This window comes from Dendropsophus ebraccatus, chromosome 3 (assembly GCF_027789765.1).
Source record: "Dendropsophus ebraccatus isolate aDenEbr1 chromosome 3, aDenEbr1.pat, whole genome shotgun sequence".
NCBI lineage: Eukaryota > Metazoa > Chordata > Amphibia > Anura > Hylidae > Dendropsophus > Dendropsophus ebraccatus.
Genome location: NC_091456.1, coordinates 197,878,035 through 197,896,740, shown reverse-complemented (window position 1 = coordinate 197,896,740; position 18,706 = coordinate 197,878,035). Strand labels below are relative to the sequence as shown.

Below are 18,706 nucleotides of genomic sequence, written 5' to 3'. Positions count from 1 at the left end.
CTGAATCTCAGCACTTGAGAAGAAACATCCGAATCTCAGGACTCGAGAAGAAACTTCTCAATCTCAGGACTCTGGGAGAAACATCTGAATCTCAGGACTTAGTAAGAAACATCTGAATTTTAGGACTTAGTAAGAAACATCTGAATTTCAGGACTTGAGAAGAAACATCAATCTTAAGACTTAAATATAAATATCCAAATCTCAGGACTCAAGAAGAACCATCTGAATCTCAGGACTTGGGGAGAAACATCTGAATCTCAGGACTTGGGGAGAAACATCTGAATCTCAGGACTTGGGGAGAAACATCTGAATCTCAGGACTCAAGAAGAAATATCTGAATCCAGGACTCAAGAAGAACCATCTGAATCTCAGGACTTGGGGAGAAACATCTGAATCTCAGGACTCTTAAGAGAAACATCTGAATCTCAGGACTCTTAAGAGAAACATCTGAATCTCAGGACTCAAGAAGAAATATCTAAATCCAGGACTCAAGAAGAAATATCTGAATCTGAGCACTTGAGAAGAAACATCCGAATCTCAGGACTCGAGAAAAGGCATCCGAATCTCAGGACTCGAGAAGAAATATTTGATAGGACTTGAGTACAAACATCTGGACCTCAGGACTCGAGAAGAAGCATCTAAATCTCAGAACTCTAGAAGAAATATCTAATTCTTAGGACTTGAGTAGAAACATTTGAATCTCAGGACTCTGGGAGAAACATCTGAATCTCAGGACTTGAGAAGAAGCATCCGAATGTGAGGACTCGAGAAGAGATATCTAATTTTCAGGGCTTGAGTAGAAACATTTCAATCTTAGGACTCTGGGAGAAACATCTGAATCTCAGGAGTAGAGAAGGAACATCTGAATCTCAGAACTTAAAAAGAAACATCCAAATCTTGAGACTTGAGAAAAAACATTCGAATCTCAGGTCTCGAGAAGAAACTTCTCAATCTCAGGACTCGGGGAGAAATATCTGAATCTAGGACTCAAGAAGAAATATCTGAATCTCAGCACTTGAGAAGAAACATCCGTATCTCAGGACTCGAGAAAAGGCATCTAAATCTCAGAACTCTAGAAGAAATATCTAATTCTCAGGACTTGAGTAGAAACATTTGAATCTCAGGACTCTAGGAGAAACATCTGAATCTCAGGAGTTGAGAAGGAACATCTGAATCTCAGGACTCAAGAAGAATAATCCAAATCTCAGGACTCGAAAAGAAACATCCAAATGTCATGATTCAAAAAGAAACTTCTCAATCTCAGGATTCAGGAAGAAACATCTGAATTAGGGATGGTCCGAACCTGCCGAGGTTCGGATTTGTACGAACTCGGACTCTCGGCAATGATTCCCGCTGTCTTCAACCTCCGTGGAGAGGGTGGATAAAGCAGGAAGACCGCCTGGAAAATTGGGATACAGCCTATGGCTGTGGCTGTATCCAGGTTTTCCAGGCGGTCCTCCCGCTGTTTAAGACAGCGGGAATCATTGCCGAGAGTCTGGGTTCGTACGAACCCTAACCTCGGCAGGTTCGGACCATCCCTAATCTGAATCTCAGAACTCTGGGAGAAACATCTGAATCTCAGAACTCTGTAAAAAATCATGCGAAGCTCAGGACTCCGGGAGAAACATCTAAATTTCAGGACTTAAGAAGAAACATCTGAATCTCAGGACTCGAGAAGAAACATCCAAATCTCAGGACTCGAGTAGAAAAATCTGAATCTCAGGACTCGGGAGAAACATCTGAATCTCAGGACTTGAGAAGAAGCATCCGAATGTCAGGACTCGAGAAGAGATATCTAATTCTCAGGGCTTGAGTAGAAACATTTCAATCTCAGGACTCTGGGAGAAACATCTGAATCTCAGGAGTAGAGAAGGAACATCTGAATCTCAGAACTTAAAAAGAAACATCCAAATCTTAAGACTTGAGAAGAAACATTCGAATCTCAGGTCTCGAGAAGAAACATCCAAATCCAAATCAGGACTTGGGGGAAAAACATCTGAATCTCAGGACTGGAGAAGAAACATCCTACTCTCAGGACTGTATCTCAGGACTTGAGAAGAAACATCTGAATCTCAGGACTCGGCAAGAAACATCTGAAAATCAGGACTCATGAAGAAATACAATGAATCAATGAAACATCTGAATCGTAGAAACATGTGGGTTACAGGATTTAAGAGGAAATGTCTCAATTTGAAGACGAGAGAAGAAATACCTGAATATTTGGCAAACAGGAGAAATATCCAAATCTCAGGAATGGAGAAGAAACATCTGAATCTCAGGACTTTTAAGGGGGAGTCTAAGGGTGGTATTACACGAAGCGATTTTTTTCAATTAACGATTAACGATAAACGATCTCCAACGATCGCAATAGCGGTTGCCTAATAATCGTTCGTTTTACTACACGGAAAGATTATCGGTTATATTGGAGCAACAAAATTCAAGAACACTCCCCTTTCAATTTGCGAATGAACAGGGAACGGCTAACGACATCTTATTCAAACGAACGATGTGCGAACGATGTGTAAAAGACAAACGATAAAAATAGATTCAAAACCTATTAAACGACCAGCGACCAATCGTTCGTCGTTTAATCGTTGTCTACTATTACACTTAAAGATAATCGTTCAAATACGACCGATTGAACGATTATTCGAACGATAATCGCTTCGTGTAATACCACCCTAAATGTGAAGACTTGAGTTTAAACATCAGAATTTTCCTGTCTCTGAAAGAGTACTCTGAATTTTAGGATTCAAGCAGATACATTAAAATCTCAAGTCTTCATTAAAAACATCTGAAACTTAGAAATCAAGAAAGAAAGCTCTGAATGTCGTAACTCCAGAAGAAACCTCTGTAAGGTGGCCATGAACATTATTAGATAAACAAACAGTCCTCTGACAAACTATCTTTTCATGGACACAACCTCACACATTTTAGTCCATATTGGCTGTTAAAGTTGTTCAAACTGGCCTTACATGATAAATGACATTGGACGAAGGACAAGCAACCTTTCTGAGAATGTTCTTTTTTCAAAAGATATTTATTAAACAAAAGATCTTTCTTGAAGGAACAATCATTCGTCCAACTATTGTTTAGAAATTTCAAACAATCATCCACTTTTAATTAATCTGATACATGGTGTATGTGCACCTTTAGATCTGAAAGGAATCATATAAATCTTTTGACTCTTAGGACTTAAAGGGAACCAATCAGCCCAATTGGACTGATATGGTTCCCTGGAGCAATGTATAAAGCTCCTGCAGCAGCCACGGCACATACCGTCCGCGGCTGCAGCAGGAGCTTTATATCGGGAAAATATTACTTTTATTCCCCTGGCTTTTGAAAGACATGGGCGGGGGAGTAGTCATCTGGGCGGCTCCCCGTCCGTGTCTAGTCACAATGCTCCACCTGTCAGTTCGCTCCGCTGGAATGATTGACAGGCAGAGAGGTCCGTTACTGGCCTCTCTGCCTGTCAGTCATCCCGCCGAGCGTGCTGACGGGCAGAGCGCTGTGACTAGACACGGGCGGAGAGCCGCCCAGATGACTACTCCCTCGCCCATGTCTATCACAAGCCGGGGGAACTTACATTTTAGAATTGAAAAAAAATCTCTTGATACGAATCTTAGAAATTAGGGAAAAAAAACTCTGAATCTTAGAATTTAAGGGGAAAAAAATCTGGAGCTAAGGGCTCAAGAAAAAATATCAGGAACTCATGGCTTGACAGGAAGCGCCTGGATATCAGGACTGTTAAAGAAGAATCTGAATCTTAGGACTCGTGAAGAAACATCTGAATCTCAGGACTTGGGAAGAAACATCCGAATCTAAGGACTCTAGAAGAAACATCTGAATCTCAGGACTCGGGAAGAAACATCTGAATCTCAGGATTAGGGAACAAACTTCTAAATCTTGGATCTCTGGAAGAAACATTTGATTTTCAGGACCTCAAAAAGAAATATCTGACTCTCAGAAACTAAGAAGAAAGTTTTAAATCTCAGGACTCGAAAAAAAACATTTGAGATTAAGGAAACACTGGAATCTCTGGATTCTGAAGAAGATATTGGAATTTTGGGATTATAGCAAAAACATCTGTTTCGGAGGACAAGAAAGGAAACAACTGAATTTGGACTTAAAGGGGTTGTCCAGCGAAAAACTTTTTCTTTCAAATCAACTGGTATCAGAAACTTATATAGATTTGTAATTTACTTCTATTGAAAAATCTCAAGTCTTCCCATACTTATTAGCTACTATATGTCCTGCAGGAAATGTTTTATTTTCATTCTGACACAGTGCTCTTTGCTGACACCTGTGGCCAAGACAGCAACTGTCCAGAGCAGGAGAGGTTTCCTATGGCAATTCATAGAAAACCGAGACAAAGTTCCTGTCTCAGCCAGAGATGTCAGCAGAGAGCAGTGTCAGACTGAAAATAAAACAACACTTCTTGCAGGACATACAGCAGCTAATAAGTATGAGAAGACTTGAGATTTTTTTATAGAAATAAATACAAATCAATATAACTTTCTGACACCAGTTGATTTGAAAGAAAAAGTTTTTTGCTGGACAACCCCTTTAAGAAGTAACTAAATCTGAATCTTGAGACTCTAAAGGAAATGTCTGACTCGAGGAGTCGGTCACAATCATCTAAATCTCTGGAGTATATTTTGAATGTTAGAACTTCAGCAAAAACCAAGAAAACAATTTGAATCTGGACCCAGAAAGAAACATGTGGTTTGTAGAATTTCAGAAACAACATCTGAATCTCAGGACTCGAGAAAAGAAAAAGAAACATCTGGATCCTAGGATTTGGGAAAAATCATCTACTAGTAGCTGAGACATGTCAGGTGTCTGCGGTGCACAAAGTATAGGTCACCAATAACCTCAGCCGAGCGATCAATGATTGTTATCACTTTTGGTTTCTCCATTTATTTTCCTGCACAGATGAGCTGAATGCTCATGAATTTGCCGTATTGTACTAGTCAGGGGGAGATAAGTGGCCACCAGTCGGCTCTACACCCATTTATATCTAAGGCTAACAAGACAGTCCATCTTGTGGCATCCCCCTCGTGCCAAGGTCTGCTGGTCTTAATAGACGTTTGGTTGTTGTTGGCCTCCACACCCAGTATATATCCAGCCTTAGTCACTGTATACCATCAGCAGGTGTCCATCCAGCCTGAAGACATGACACCTTCAAGGGCCGTCTTCTCCCTAGCAGAAGTCTCATGTAGGTGTCATACCCCTCCTATATATGCCTGAATGGATGGGGTAGTTGTCATTGAGCTACTGTGTACTATCACTTACTCAGAAAACCTATAAACAGTGCAGAGAAATGTCTTATGTGAGGAAGAGGAGGAGAAGCAGAGGAAGGGGGGAGGGAGACACCAGGAAGGAATTTTAACAGCTGTCCCAACAAGGCAGAGAGGAGCCGGTTGTAAATAAGCTATTTTATTCCTGAAATGAGCGCTGTAAATCATGGGCCCAGCATGAGGAGGGGGAGGGGGTGGCCGGAGAAGGGAAGTATTCATCTCCAGACCATATAAAAACCATCAGGAGGAGATGAGGAGCCCAATCAATAAGAGGCTGCCTAGTTATTCTGCCACCCACCAGGCAGCGGGTAATCCTCCCTATAAGCCAACGCCACACCCATCACCATTGGGGGAATGGAGGGTGATAATGCAGATCATGACAACATTTACGGCACCTATCTTCTTATTATGTGAATGCCCCACCTTATTATGGTGACACCACTAGTTTTTTATCATGGTGCCATCCTAGCTTCTTATCATGTTGACACCCCAGCTTTTTTTATGGGGACACCCCTAGGTTTGTATTATGGTGACACTACTAGCTTCTTATTATGGCAGCATCCCAACTTCTTATAGTGACAACCCTAGCTTCTTCTTATGGTAACACCCCTAGCTTCTTCTTATGGTGACACCCCTAGCTTCTTATGGTGACACCCCTAGCTTCTTCTTATGGTGACACCCCCAGCTTCTTATCATAGTCACACCACAGCTTCTTATTATGGTGACACCCCTAACTTCTTATCATGGTGACACCCCTAGCTTCTTATCATGGTCACACCACAGCTTCTTATTATGGTGACACCCCTAGTTTCTTATCATGGTGACACCCCAGCTTCTTATCATGGTGACACCCCTAGCTTCTTATTTTGGTGACACCCCTAGCTTCTTATGGTGACACCTCAGCTCCTTATTATGGTAACACCCCTAGCTTCTTGTGGTGACACCCCAGCTTCTTGTTATGGTAACACCCCAACTTCTTGTTACAGTGACACCTCTAGCATCTTGTCATGTGATGCCTCTAGCTTATTATAATGGTGACACCCCAGCTTCTTATGGTGACACCTCTAGCTTCTTTTTAGTGTGACCCCCCTAGCTTCTTTTTATGGTAAAACCTCTAGTTTCTCATCATGGTGACACCACTAGATTCTATTTATGGTGACAAATCTAGCTTCTTCTTATAGTGACACCCCTAGCTTCTTCTTATGGTAAAACCTCTTGTTTCTTATCATGGTGACACCCCTACCTTCTTATCATGGTGACCCCCCCTAGCTTCTGATCATGGTGACGCCTCTAGCTTATTATAATGATGACACCCCTAGCTTCTTATTATAGTGATGCCTCAGCTTCCTATTATGGTGACACTAAAAACTTCTTATCATGGCGACCCCCCTAGCTTCTTATCATGTTGACACCCCTAGCTTCTTATCATGTTGTCACCTCTAGCTTCTTATGGTGACACCTCAACTCCTTATCATGGTGACACCCCAGCTTCTTATAATGGTGACACCCCAGCTTCTTATCATGATGACACCCCTAGCTTCTTATCATGGTGACACCCCAGTTTCTTATCATGGTGACACCCCTAGCTTCTTATCATGGTGACACCCCTAGCTTCTTATCATGGTGAGACCCCTAGCTTCTTATCATGGTGACACCCCTAGCTTCTTATCATGGTGACACCCCAGCTTCTTATCATGGTGACACCCCTAGCTTCTTATCATGGTGACACCCCTAGCTTCTTATCATGGTGACACCCCAGCTTCTTATCATGGTGACACCCCTAGCTTATTATCATGGTGACACCCCTAGCTTCTTATCATGGTGACACCCCTGGCTTCTTATCATGGTGACACCCCAGCTTCTTATCATGGTGACACCCCTAGCTTCTTATCATGGTGACACCCCTATCTTCTTATCATGGTGACACCCCTATCTTCTTATCATGGTGACACCCCAGCTTCTTATCATGGTGACACCCCTAGCTTCTTATCATGGTGACACCCCAGCTTCTTATCATGGTGACACCCCTAATGGTTAAACCCCTAGCTTATCATGATGACACCCCAGCTTCTTATCATGGTGACACCACAACTTCTTATCATGATGACACCCCTAGCTTCTTATCATGGTGATGCCTCTAGCTTATCATGATGACACCCCAGCTTCTTATCATGGTGACACCACAACTTCTTATCATGATGACACCCCTAGCTTCTTATCATGGTGATGCCTCTAGCTTATTATCATGGTGACACCCCTAGCTTCTTATCATGGTGACACCCCTAGCTTCTTATCATGGTGATGCCTCTAGCTTATTATCATGGTGACACCCCTAGCTTCTTATCATGGTGACACCCCAGCTTCTTATCATGGTGACACCCCTAATGGTTAAACCCCTAGCTTATCATGATGACACCCCAGCTTCTTATCATGGTGACACCCCTAGCTTCTTATCATGGTGATGCCTGTAGCTTATTATCATGGTGACACCCCTAGCTTCTTATCATGGTGACACCCCTAGCTTCTTATCATGGTGACGCCTCTAGCTTATTATCATGGTGACACCCCTAGCTTCTTATCATGGTGACACCCCTAGCTTCTTATCATGGTGATGCCTCTAGCTTATTATCATGGTGACACCCCTAGCTTCTTATCATGGTGACACCCCTAGCTTCTTATCATGGTGACACCCCTAGCTTCTTATCATGGTGACACCCCTAGCTTCTTATCATGGTGATGCCTCTAGCTTATTATCATGGTGACATCCCTAGCTTCTTATCATGGTGATGCCTCTAGCTTATTATCATGATGACACCCCTAGCTTCTTATCATGGTGATGCCTCTAGCTTATTATCATGATGACACCCCAGCTTCTTATTATAGCGACGCCTCAGCTCCCTATTATGGTGACACAAACAGCTTCTTATCAAGGTGACACCTCAACTCCTTATTATGGTGACACCCCCAGGGAAAAGGTTAGAAGTGAGGTATCGGGAGCCTCAGATATCATTCCTTTCAGATACATTTGTGTTGTGGAGGATGTCCCCAAACTCCATAAAGATGTAAATTTGCCTGATGGCCCATCATAATCACTCCTTATTTCCGACGACTTTCGTCTGTGTACACAGCGTATGACACCACAGTCGGCTTCACCATACAGCACCCCCATTCTTTCTATAGGAGAAGTGATTGCGGGGGGCCTGGAGATTGCCCCAGTCCACACCCATCTCCAAGCCCCATGGCAAGACGAGGGTTAAGCTCTCCTCGCACTGGTCAGTCCTCTAAAGCCTCCTTGAATTTCCTGTTCAGCGTCTGTATCAATTTCTAGAGGAAAATCCCATGCAAACGGGCTTGGAGCGTCAGGCGGCCTCTGGTCAGAGACATGGCAGTAGATCCAGCCTGCTTTTCATAATGGGCCGCTTGACGTCTGGCCGGACCGGCACGCACGCGGCTGCGGTGAGCCCTCCCTGTAAACAGACAGGCAAATGAGGAGTGACCCATCCGGTGACCAGAGCCTTGGAGGTGACAACCATCATCCAGGCCCACCCATCTTACCGCAGAGGACATTGTCAGGTCACCTGACTCAGCACCTCACATGTACTATTACTATGGGGGACTAGATTGTAAGCTCTACCATCAAGCTCTACAATCTCTACCATCAAGCTCTACTATGTCTACCACCAAGCTCTACTATCTCTACCATCAAGTTGCTGATGACCCCACTGTGATTAAGCCTCCCAGCATTACAAAGAAGCTACAGTGTTGCAGATACAACCTTCCAGGGACTTGTTTACATCAACCGTCTCAGAAGGGAGAGGGGAGGAGGAGGAGACAGAGAGTAAAGCTCATACACAGATTTTTGAGTCTTCAGCAGAAAGCAGCAGCTGAGAACTGAGGGAAGGAGACTGAATAGATGATAACAAGTATGAAAGGAATTGTTAGTCTCACCATGGGCAGCAACATATCAGGAGTTATGTCTTAGTGGAATACCCCTTTAGGCCATATGTACTACAGACTGTTGTTGTTCTCTATAAATGCAAACCTCAATAAAACTTACGGTTATAGACTTGGGCACCCCGCCCCAGTCTATGGCTCCATTCATATCACCGGGGCACATCACCGAAGGGTTTATACCAACATATACAGTGGCAGGCCCATGGGATGTGATAGACCAAGGTGATCTACTAGTGACCGCACCATATATATATATATATATATATATATATATATATATATATATATATATATATATATCCCCACCGTATACGTCATAGTATCTATTTATGGGATAGGAAATCACGTGATCACGTGACCTACTGTGTATCCGATCTCCTCTGATTGCAATGTGATACGCTTATAGGATCGGATACTGACTCGTCTTTAATGGTGGTGAAGCGGCAGAAATTTGATTTGCAAATTTTATAGAATTCTCCTCCGGGTCTCGGCTATTTCTGCTTTTCCTATTTGACTGCATTCAAATGAATTACATCCTAATCCTGAGCCCATCTGCACCCCTGCCTGTATATAGCTACACGTGTGATGTATACGGGACCATCTGCACCCCTGCCTGTATATAGCTACACGTGGGATGTATACGGGACCATCTGCACCCCTGCCTGTATATAGCTACACGTGGGATGTATACAGGGCCCATCTGCAGCCCCTGCCTGTATATAGCTACACGTGTGATGTATACAGGGCCCATCTGCACCCCTGCCTGTATATAGCTACACGTGGGATGTATACAGGGCCCATCTGCAGCCCCTGCCTGTATATAGCTACACGTGTGATGTATACGGGACCATCTGCACCCCTGCCTGTATATAGCTACACGTGTGATGTATACAGGGCCCATCTGCAGCCCCTGCCTGTATATAGCTACACGTGGGATGTATACAGGGCCCATCTGCAGCCCCTGCCTGTATATAGCTACACGTGTGATGTATACAGGGCCCATCTGCACCCCTGCCTGTATATAGCTACACGTGTGATGTATACAGGGCCCATCTGCAGCCCTGCCTGTATATAGCTACACGTGTGATGTATACAGGCCCATCTGCACCCCTGCCTGTATATAGCTACACGTGTGATGTATACGGGCCCATCTGCACCCCTGCCTGTATATAGCTACACGTGTGATGTATACGGGACCATCTGCACCCCTGCCTGTATATAGCTACACATGTGATATATATAGCTACATGTGTGATGTCACACTGGGATATGATGTGTTACTGTATGGGGCTGCTCTCTATATACATCTCCTCTATCACGCTGGGGTATGATGTGTTACTATATGGGGCCGCTCTCTATATACATCTCCTCTATCACACTGGGATATGATGTTTTACTATATGGGGCCGCTCTCTATATACATCTCCTCTATCACACTGGGATATGATGTGTTACTATATGGGGCCGCTCTCTATATACATCTCCTCTATCACACTGGGATATGATGTGTTACTATATGAGGCCGCTCTCTATATACATCTCCTCTATCACACTGGGATATGATGTGTTACTATATGGGGCCGCTCTCTATATACATCTCTATCACACTGGGGTATGATGTGTTACTATATGGGGCCGCTCTCTATATACATCTCTATCACACTGGAGTATGATGTGTTACTATATGGGGCCGCTCTCTATATACATCTCCTCTATCACACTGGAGTATGATGTGTTACTATATGGGGCCGCTCTCTATATACAGCTCCTTTATCACACTGGGATATGATGTGTTACTATATGGGGCCGCTCTCTATATACATCTCTATCACACTGGGGTATGATGTGTTACTATATGAGGCCGCTCTCTATATACATCTCTATCACACTGGGATATGATGTGTTACTATATGGGGCCGCTCTCTATATACATCTCCTCTATCACACTGGAGTATGATGTGTTACTATATGAGGCCGCTCTCTATATACATCTCTATCACACTGGAGTATGATGTGTTACTATATGAGGCTGCTCTCTATATACATCTCTATGACACTGGAGTATGATGTGTTACTATATGGGGCTGCTCTCTATATACAGCTCCTTTATCACACTGGGATATGATGTGTTACTATATGGGGCCGCTCTCTATATACATCTCTATCACACTGGGGTATGATGTGTTACTATATGGGGCCGCTCTCTATATACAGCTCCTCTATCACACTGGAGTATGATGTGTTACTATATGAGGCCGCTCTCTATATACATCTCTATCACACTGGAGTATGATGTGTTACTATATGAGGCCGCTCTCTATATACATCTCCTCTATCACACTGGGATATGATGTGTTACTATATGAGGCCGCTCTCTATATACATCTCCTCTATCACACTGGGATATGATGTGTTACTATATGAGGCCGCTCTCTATATACATCTCCTCTATCACACTGGAGTATGATGTGTTACTATATGAGGCCGCTCTCTATATACATCTCTATCACACTGGAGTATGATGTGTTACTATATGAGGCCGCTCTCTATATACATCTCCTCTATCACACTGGGATATGATGTGTTACTATATGAGGCCGCTCTCTATATACATCTCTATCACACTGGAGTATGATGTGTTACTATATGAGGCCGCTCTCTATATACATCTCCTCTATCACACTGGAGTATGATGTGTTACTATATGGGGCCGCTCTCTATATACATCTCCTCTATCACGCTGGGGTATGATGTGTTACTATATGGGGCCGCTCTCTATATACATATCTATCACACTGAAGTATGATGTGTTACTATATGGGGCCGCTGTCTATATACAGCTCCTCTATCACGCTGGAGTATGATGTGTTACTATATGAGGCCGCTCTCTATATACATCTCCTCTATCACACTGGGATATGATGTGTTACTATATGAGGCCGCTCTCTATATACATATCTATCACACTGAAGTATGATGTGTTACTATATGGGGCCGCTGTCTATATACAGCTCCTCTATCACGCTGGAGTATGATGTGTTACTATATGAGGCCGCTCTCTATATACATATCTATCACACTGAAGTATGATGTGTTACTATATGGGGCCGCTGTCTATATACAGCTCCTCTATCACGCTGGAGTATGATGTGTTACTATATGGGGCCGCTCTCTATATACATATCTATCACACTGGAGTATGATGTGTTACTATATGAGGCCGCTCTCTATATACATCTCTATCACACTGGAGTATGATGTGTTACTATATGAGGCCGCTCTCTATATACATCTCTATCACACTGGAGTATGATGTGTTACTATATGAGGCCGCTCTCTATATACATCTCCTCTATCACACTGGAGTATGATGTGTTACTATATGAGGCCGCTCTCTATATACATCTCTATCACACTGGAGTATGATGTGTTACTATATGAGGCCGCTCTCTGTACGTTTCCGCAATCTCTCTGGGACTTAGCGGTCGGCTCTCCTCTTTCTCCGTGTTAATCCCACAGATCACTATTATAGGAGACACCGGCTGTTATTACTATTGGCAAGTCCTCATCTATAAAGTTCAAGTACAAATCCCCGGGAAATAGCAATATCCTGTTGGTGTCGGCGTCTGATTGTGGCCCCGGCCGGCCCCCCGGCTCAGCTGTCCTTATTGATCGCCAGGTCTCAGTTATTGGAGAAATCGAAGGGCCTCTTGACCCGGCAATTATTGTTCTGGCAGCGGCTGCTCTCTTATATAACCTCATTATGTTTGGGAAGCGCCTCTGCGGGGGGCACGGCGGCGATAATTAGCGCCAGTCAGGGACACTTTATACGTCCTACACTTGATAACTGTCCCGGCCTCATTACTGGTATTATATGGCAGCCGCTGACCTGACAAGGAAGAGAGGTTATTATGTGACCCCAAGGTGCCAGACCCCACAACACCACAGTGTGAACAAGTGTCCTGGTGACTGAGACTCCTGTCAGCCTATCAGGGGCAGATGAACGGGGGTCACCCGTCAGCCTATCAGGGGCAGATGAACGGGGGGCACCCGTCAGCCTATCAGGGGCAGATGAACAGGGGGCACCCGTCAGCCTATCAGGGGCAGATGAACGGGGGTCACCCGTCAGCCTATCAGGGGCAGAAAACCAGGGGTCACCCGTCAGCCTATTAGGGGCAGATGAACGGGGGTCACCCGTCAGCCTATCAGGGGCAGATGAACGGGGGGCACCCGTCAGCCTATCAGGGGCAGAAAACCAGGGGTCACCTGTCAGCCTATCAGGGGCAGATGAACGGAGGACACCTGTCAGCCTATCAGGGGCAGAAGACCGGGGCAAATGGGTTTGTAATATGTAATATAACGATACGTGAACCCCAGGAACCTGTGCTTCATTGTACATTGCTGCACTCCAGGTGAGGCCGAGACCGTCATAGGGGACAATATATATAGTAAACTGGTACCTGTGCCTCATTGTACACCCCGGCCCAACATAGGGGACAATATATACAGTATACTGGTATCTGTGCCTCATTGTACACCCCGGCCCAACATAGGGGACAATATATATAGTATACCAGTAGCTGTGCCTCATTGTACACCCCGGCCCAACATAGGGGACAATATATATAGTATACCAGTAGCTGTGCCTCATTGTACACCCCGGCCCAACATAGGGGACAATATATATAGTATACCAGTAGCTGTGCCTCATTGTACACCCTGGCCCAACATAGGGGACAATATATATAGTATACTGGTACCTGTGCCTCATTGTACACCCCGGCCCAACATAGGGGACAATATATACAGTATACCAGTACCTGTGCCTCATTGTACACCCTGGCCCAACATAGGGGACAATATATATAGTATACCAGTAGCTGTGCCTCATTGTACACCCCGGCCCAACATAGGGGACAATATATACAGTATACTGGTACCTGTGCCTCATTGTACACCCCGGCCCAACATAGGGGACAATATATACAGTATACTGGTACCTGTGCCTCATTGTACACCCCGGCCCAACATAGGGGACAGTATATACAGTATACTGGTACCTGTGCCTCATTGTACACCCCTGCCCGTCATAGGGGACAATATATACAGTATACTGGTACCTGTGCCTCATTGTACACCCCGGCCCAACATAGGGGACAATATATACAGTATACTGGTACCTGTGCCTCATTGTACACCCCGGCCCAACATAGGGGACAATATATACAGTATACTGGTACCTGTGCCTCATTGTACACCCCGGCCCAACATAGGGGACAATATATATAGTATACCAGTAGCTGTGCCTCATTGTACACCCCGGCCCAACATAGGGGACAATATATACAGTATACTGGTACCTGTGCCTCATTGTACACCCCGGCCCAACATAGGGGACAGTATATACAGTATACCAGTATCTGTGCCTCATTGTACACCCCTGCCCAACATAGGGGACAATATATACAGTATACCAGTATCTGTGCCTCATTGTACACCCCGGCCCAACATAGGGGACAATATATACAGTATACTGGTACCTGTGCCTCATTGTACACCCCTGCCCAACATAGGGGACAATATATACAGTATACTGGTACCTGTGCCTCATTGTACACCCCTGCCCAACATAGGGGACAATATATACAGTATACCAGTATCTGTGCCTCATTGTACACCCTGGCCCGTCATAGGGGACAATATATACAGTATACTGGTACCTGTGCCTCATTGTACACCCCTGCCCAACATAGGGGACAATATATACAGTATACCAGTATCTGTGCCTCATTGTACACCCCGGCCCAACATAGGGGACAATATATACAGTATACTGGTACCTGTGCCTCATTGTACACCCCGGCCCAACATAGAGGACAATATATACAGTATACCAGTACCTGTGCCTCATTGTACACCCCGGCCCAACATAGAGGACAATATATACAGTATACCAGTACCTGTGCCTCATTGTACACCCTGGCCCAACATAGGGGACAATATATACAGTATACTGGTACCTGTGCCTCATTGTACACCCCGGCCCAACATAGGGGACAATATATACAGTATACTGGTATCTGTGCCTCATTGTACACCCAGGCCCAACATAGGGGACAATATATACAGTATACTGGTATCTGTGCCTCATTGTACACCCCGGCCCAACATAGGGGACAATATATACAGTATACCAGTATCTGTGCCTCTCTGTACCCTCCGGCTGCGTCCAGCACCATCACATGACCAGGTGATCGCAGCCCTAAATCTCCCCTCCCTGTATATTTAATGCTCTGATAATGGAATTACTTCCACAATAGAGGCAATAAATAGGGAAGACTTCACAAGCTGCTCCGCACAATGAGCTCTACATTAGCAGAGCTGTCGATAGCAACGTCCGCGCTCCCCGGGGCTCCCAGTCCTGTCATGTTATGTCACGTCTTAACCACTTAATAACCTCAGGCTCCGGCCTGATCAGCCGCAGGATTGACAGAGGATCAGGCTGTCACTGCCGCTAATACAACCTCCGCTGGTGGCCTCCACCATCCGCGACTGGAGGTTGTCACTTGTTAGTGAGAAAGGGCAGGGAGAAGTGACAACTACACTCCATGTCACATAGTGGAGAGGTCGGGGCCCGTGTAATCTAGAGGGATTAGACACACTATTATTATGGAAACCTTGCCTGTAGGTGGGGTTTCCCTTTAAATCAGCCATGGTGGGACTTTATATAATGTCATATTTTTTAACACCTATTTTCTGAATTTTATTACAGCTTTATGAACTGGATGAAGACCCCAAGAGGAAGGAATTCCTGGATGATCTGTTCAGCTTCATGCAGAAAAGAGGTAAGTGGTGGAACAAGAGGAGAGCATATCCCTGCACTTACCAGGGGCGAAGCTAAGACATAGGGTGGGCATTACTGTATCCTGCACTGATCCTGAATGACATCCTGTATTATACTCCAGAGCTGCGCTCACTATTCTGCTGGTGGGGTCACTGTGTACATTTCATTACTGATCCCGAGTTACATCCTATATTATACTCCAGAGCTGCACTCACTATTCTGCTGGTGGGGTCACTATGTACATTACATTACTGATCCTGAGTTACATCCTGTATTATATTCTAGAGCTGCACTCACTATTCTGCTGGTGGGGTCACTGTGTACATACATTACTGATCCTGAGTTACATCCTGTATTATATTCTAGAGCTGCACTCACTATTCTGCTGGTGAGGTCACTGTGTACATTATATTATACTCCAGAGCTGTACTCTCTATTCTGCTAGTGGGGTCACTGTATACATTATATTATACTCCAGAGCTGCGCTCACTATTCTGCTGGTGAGGTCACTGTGTACATTATATTATACTCCAGAGCTGCGCTCACTATTCTGCTAGTGGGGTCACTGTATACATTATATTATACTCCAGAGCTGCGCTCACTATTCTGCTAGTGGGGTCACTGTATACATTATATTATACCCCAGAGCTGCGCTCACTATTCTGCTGGTGAGGTCACTGTGTACATTATATTATACTCCAGAGCTGCGCTCACTATTCTGCTAGTGGGGTCACTGTATACATTATATTATACTCCAGAGCTGCGCTCACTATTCTGCTGGTGGGGTCACTGTGTACATACATTATGTTATACCCCAGAGCTGCGCTCACTATTCTGCTGGTGGGGTCACTGTGTACATTACATTACATTACTGATCCTGAGTTACATCCTGTATTATTCTCCAGAGCTGCACTCACTGTTCTGCTGCAGGGGTCACTGTGTACATACATTATATTATACTCCAGAGCTGCGCTCACTTTTCTGCTGGTGGGGTCACTGTGTACATACATTATATTATACTCCAGAGCTGCGCTCACTATTCTGCTGGTGGGGTCGCTGTGTACATAAATTACATTACTGATTCTGTACTGCTGGGTGATCAGGAGAGTTCAGCTCTGAGGCCGCTGGGGATAGTGGATGGGGATTAGTATAATTATGCAGTAAACACTCTCCGGCTCTGTTGGTTTTTCTCATCTCCTCCTCTGTATCGGGGGCTCGGACGTTGATCAGTGCACAATGCCCCTGACACAGTATCTCTCATCAGGGTGTACGTCGCTCCCGGCCCCCAGTGTTTGTACAGAGCAGGATCTCGGCCATTGTGTCTTCTATCATGTAAACAGAGCAGGGTGAGGAGGCGATGATGTGCGCACCTGCTGTACGAGCCTACACCCTACACAGGGGCTCAGCACTAACACAGCTCTGCTGTACACAGGACCCCGGCACTAACACAGCTCTGCTGTACACAGGACCCCGGCACTAACACAGCTCTGCTGCACACAGGACCCCAGCACTAACACAGCTCTGCTGTACACAGGACCCCGGCACTAACACAGCTCTGCTGTACACAGGACCCCGGCACTAACACAGCTCTGCTGTACACAGGACCCCGGCACTAACACAGCTCTGCTGTACACAGGGGCTCAGCACTAACACAGCTCTGCTGTACACAGGACCCCGGCACTAACACAGCTCTGCTGTACACAGGACCCCGGCACTAACACAGCTCTGCTGTACACAGGACCCCGGCACTAACACAGCTCTGCTGCACACAGGACCCCGGCACTAACACAGCTCTGCTGCACACAGGACCCCGGCACTAACACAGCTCTGCTGTACACAGGACCCCGGCACTAACACAGCTCTGCTGCACACAGGACTCCGGCACTAACACAGCTCTGCTGTACACAGGACCCCGGCACTAACACAGCTCTGCTGCACACAGGACCCCGGCACTAACACAGCTCTGCTGTACACAGGGGCTCAGCACTAACACAGCTCTGCTGCACACAGGGGCTCAGCACTAACACAGCTCTGCTGCACACAGGGGCTCAGCACTAACACAGCTCTGCTGTACACAGGACCCCGGCACTAACACAGCTCTGCTGTACACAGGGGCTCAGCACTAACACAGCTCTGCTGTACACAGGACCCCGGCACTAACACAGCTCTGCTGCACACAGGACCCCGGCACTAACACAGCTCTGCTGTACACAGGACCCCGGCACTAACACAGCTCTGCTGTACACAGGGGCTCAGCACTAACACAGCTCTGCTGTACACAGGACCCCGGCACTAACACAGCTCTGCTGTACACAGGGGCTCAGCACTAACACAGCTCTGCTGTACACAGGACCCCGGCACTAACACAGCTCTGCTGCACACAGGACCCCGGCACTAACACAGCTCTGCTGCACACAGGACCCCGGCACTAACACAGCTCTGCTGTACACAGGGGCTCAGCACTAACACAGCTCTGCTGCACACAGGGGCTCAGCACTAACACAGCTCTGCTGTACACAGGACCCCGGCACTAACACAGCTCTGCTGTACACAGGACCCCGGCACTAACACAGCTCTGCTGCACACAGGACCCCGGCACTAACACAGC

General features: G+C 45.6%; 1 protein-coding gene across 2 annotated transcripts in view; it reads left to right on the top strand.

Annotated features, from left to right (window-relative positions):
• ARID3C (AT-rich interaction domain 3C) overlaps window positions 1–18,706 on the top strand; it is a 183,820-nt gene that overhangs the window by 115,356 nt on the left and 49,758 nt on the right. For both annotated transcript variants that reach the window (XM_069963338.1, XM_069963337.1), the window contains exon 4: window positions 16,027–16,099. In XM_069963338.1, coding sequence (XP_069819439.1) covers window positions 16,027–16,099 — 73 coding nt within the window. The remainder of the gene's footprint in view (window positions 1–16,026; window positions 16,100–18,706) is intronic.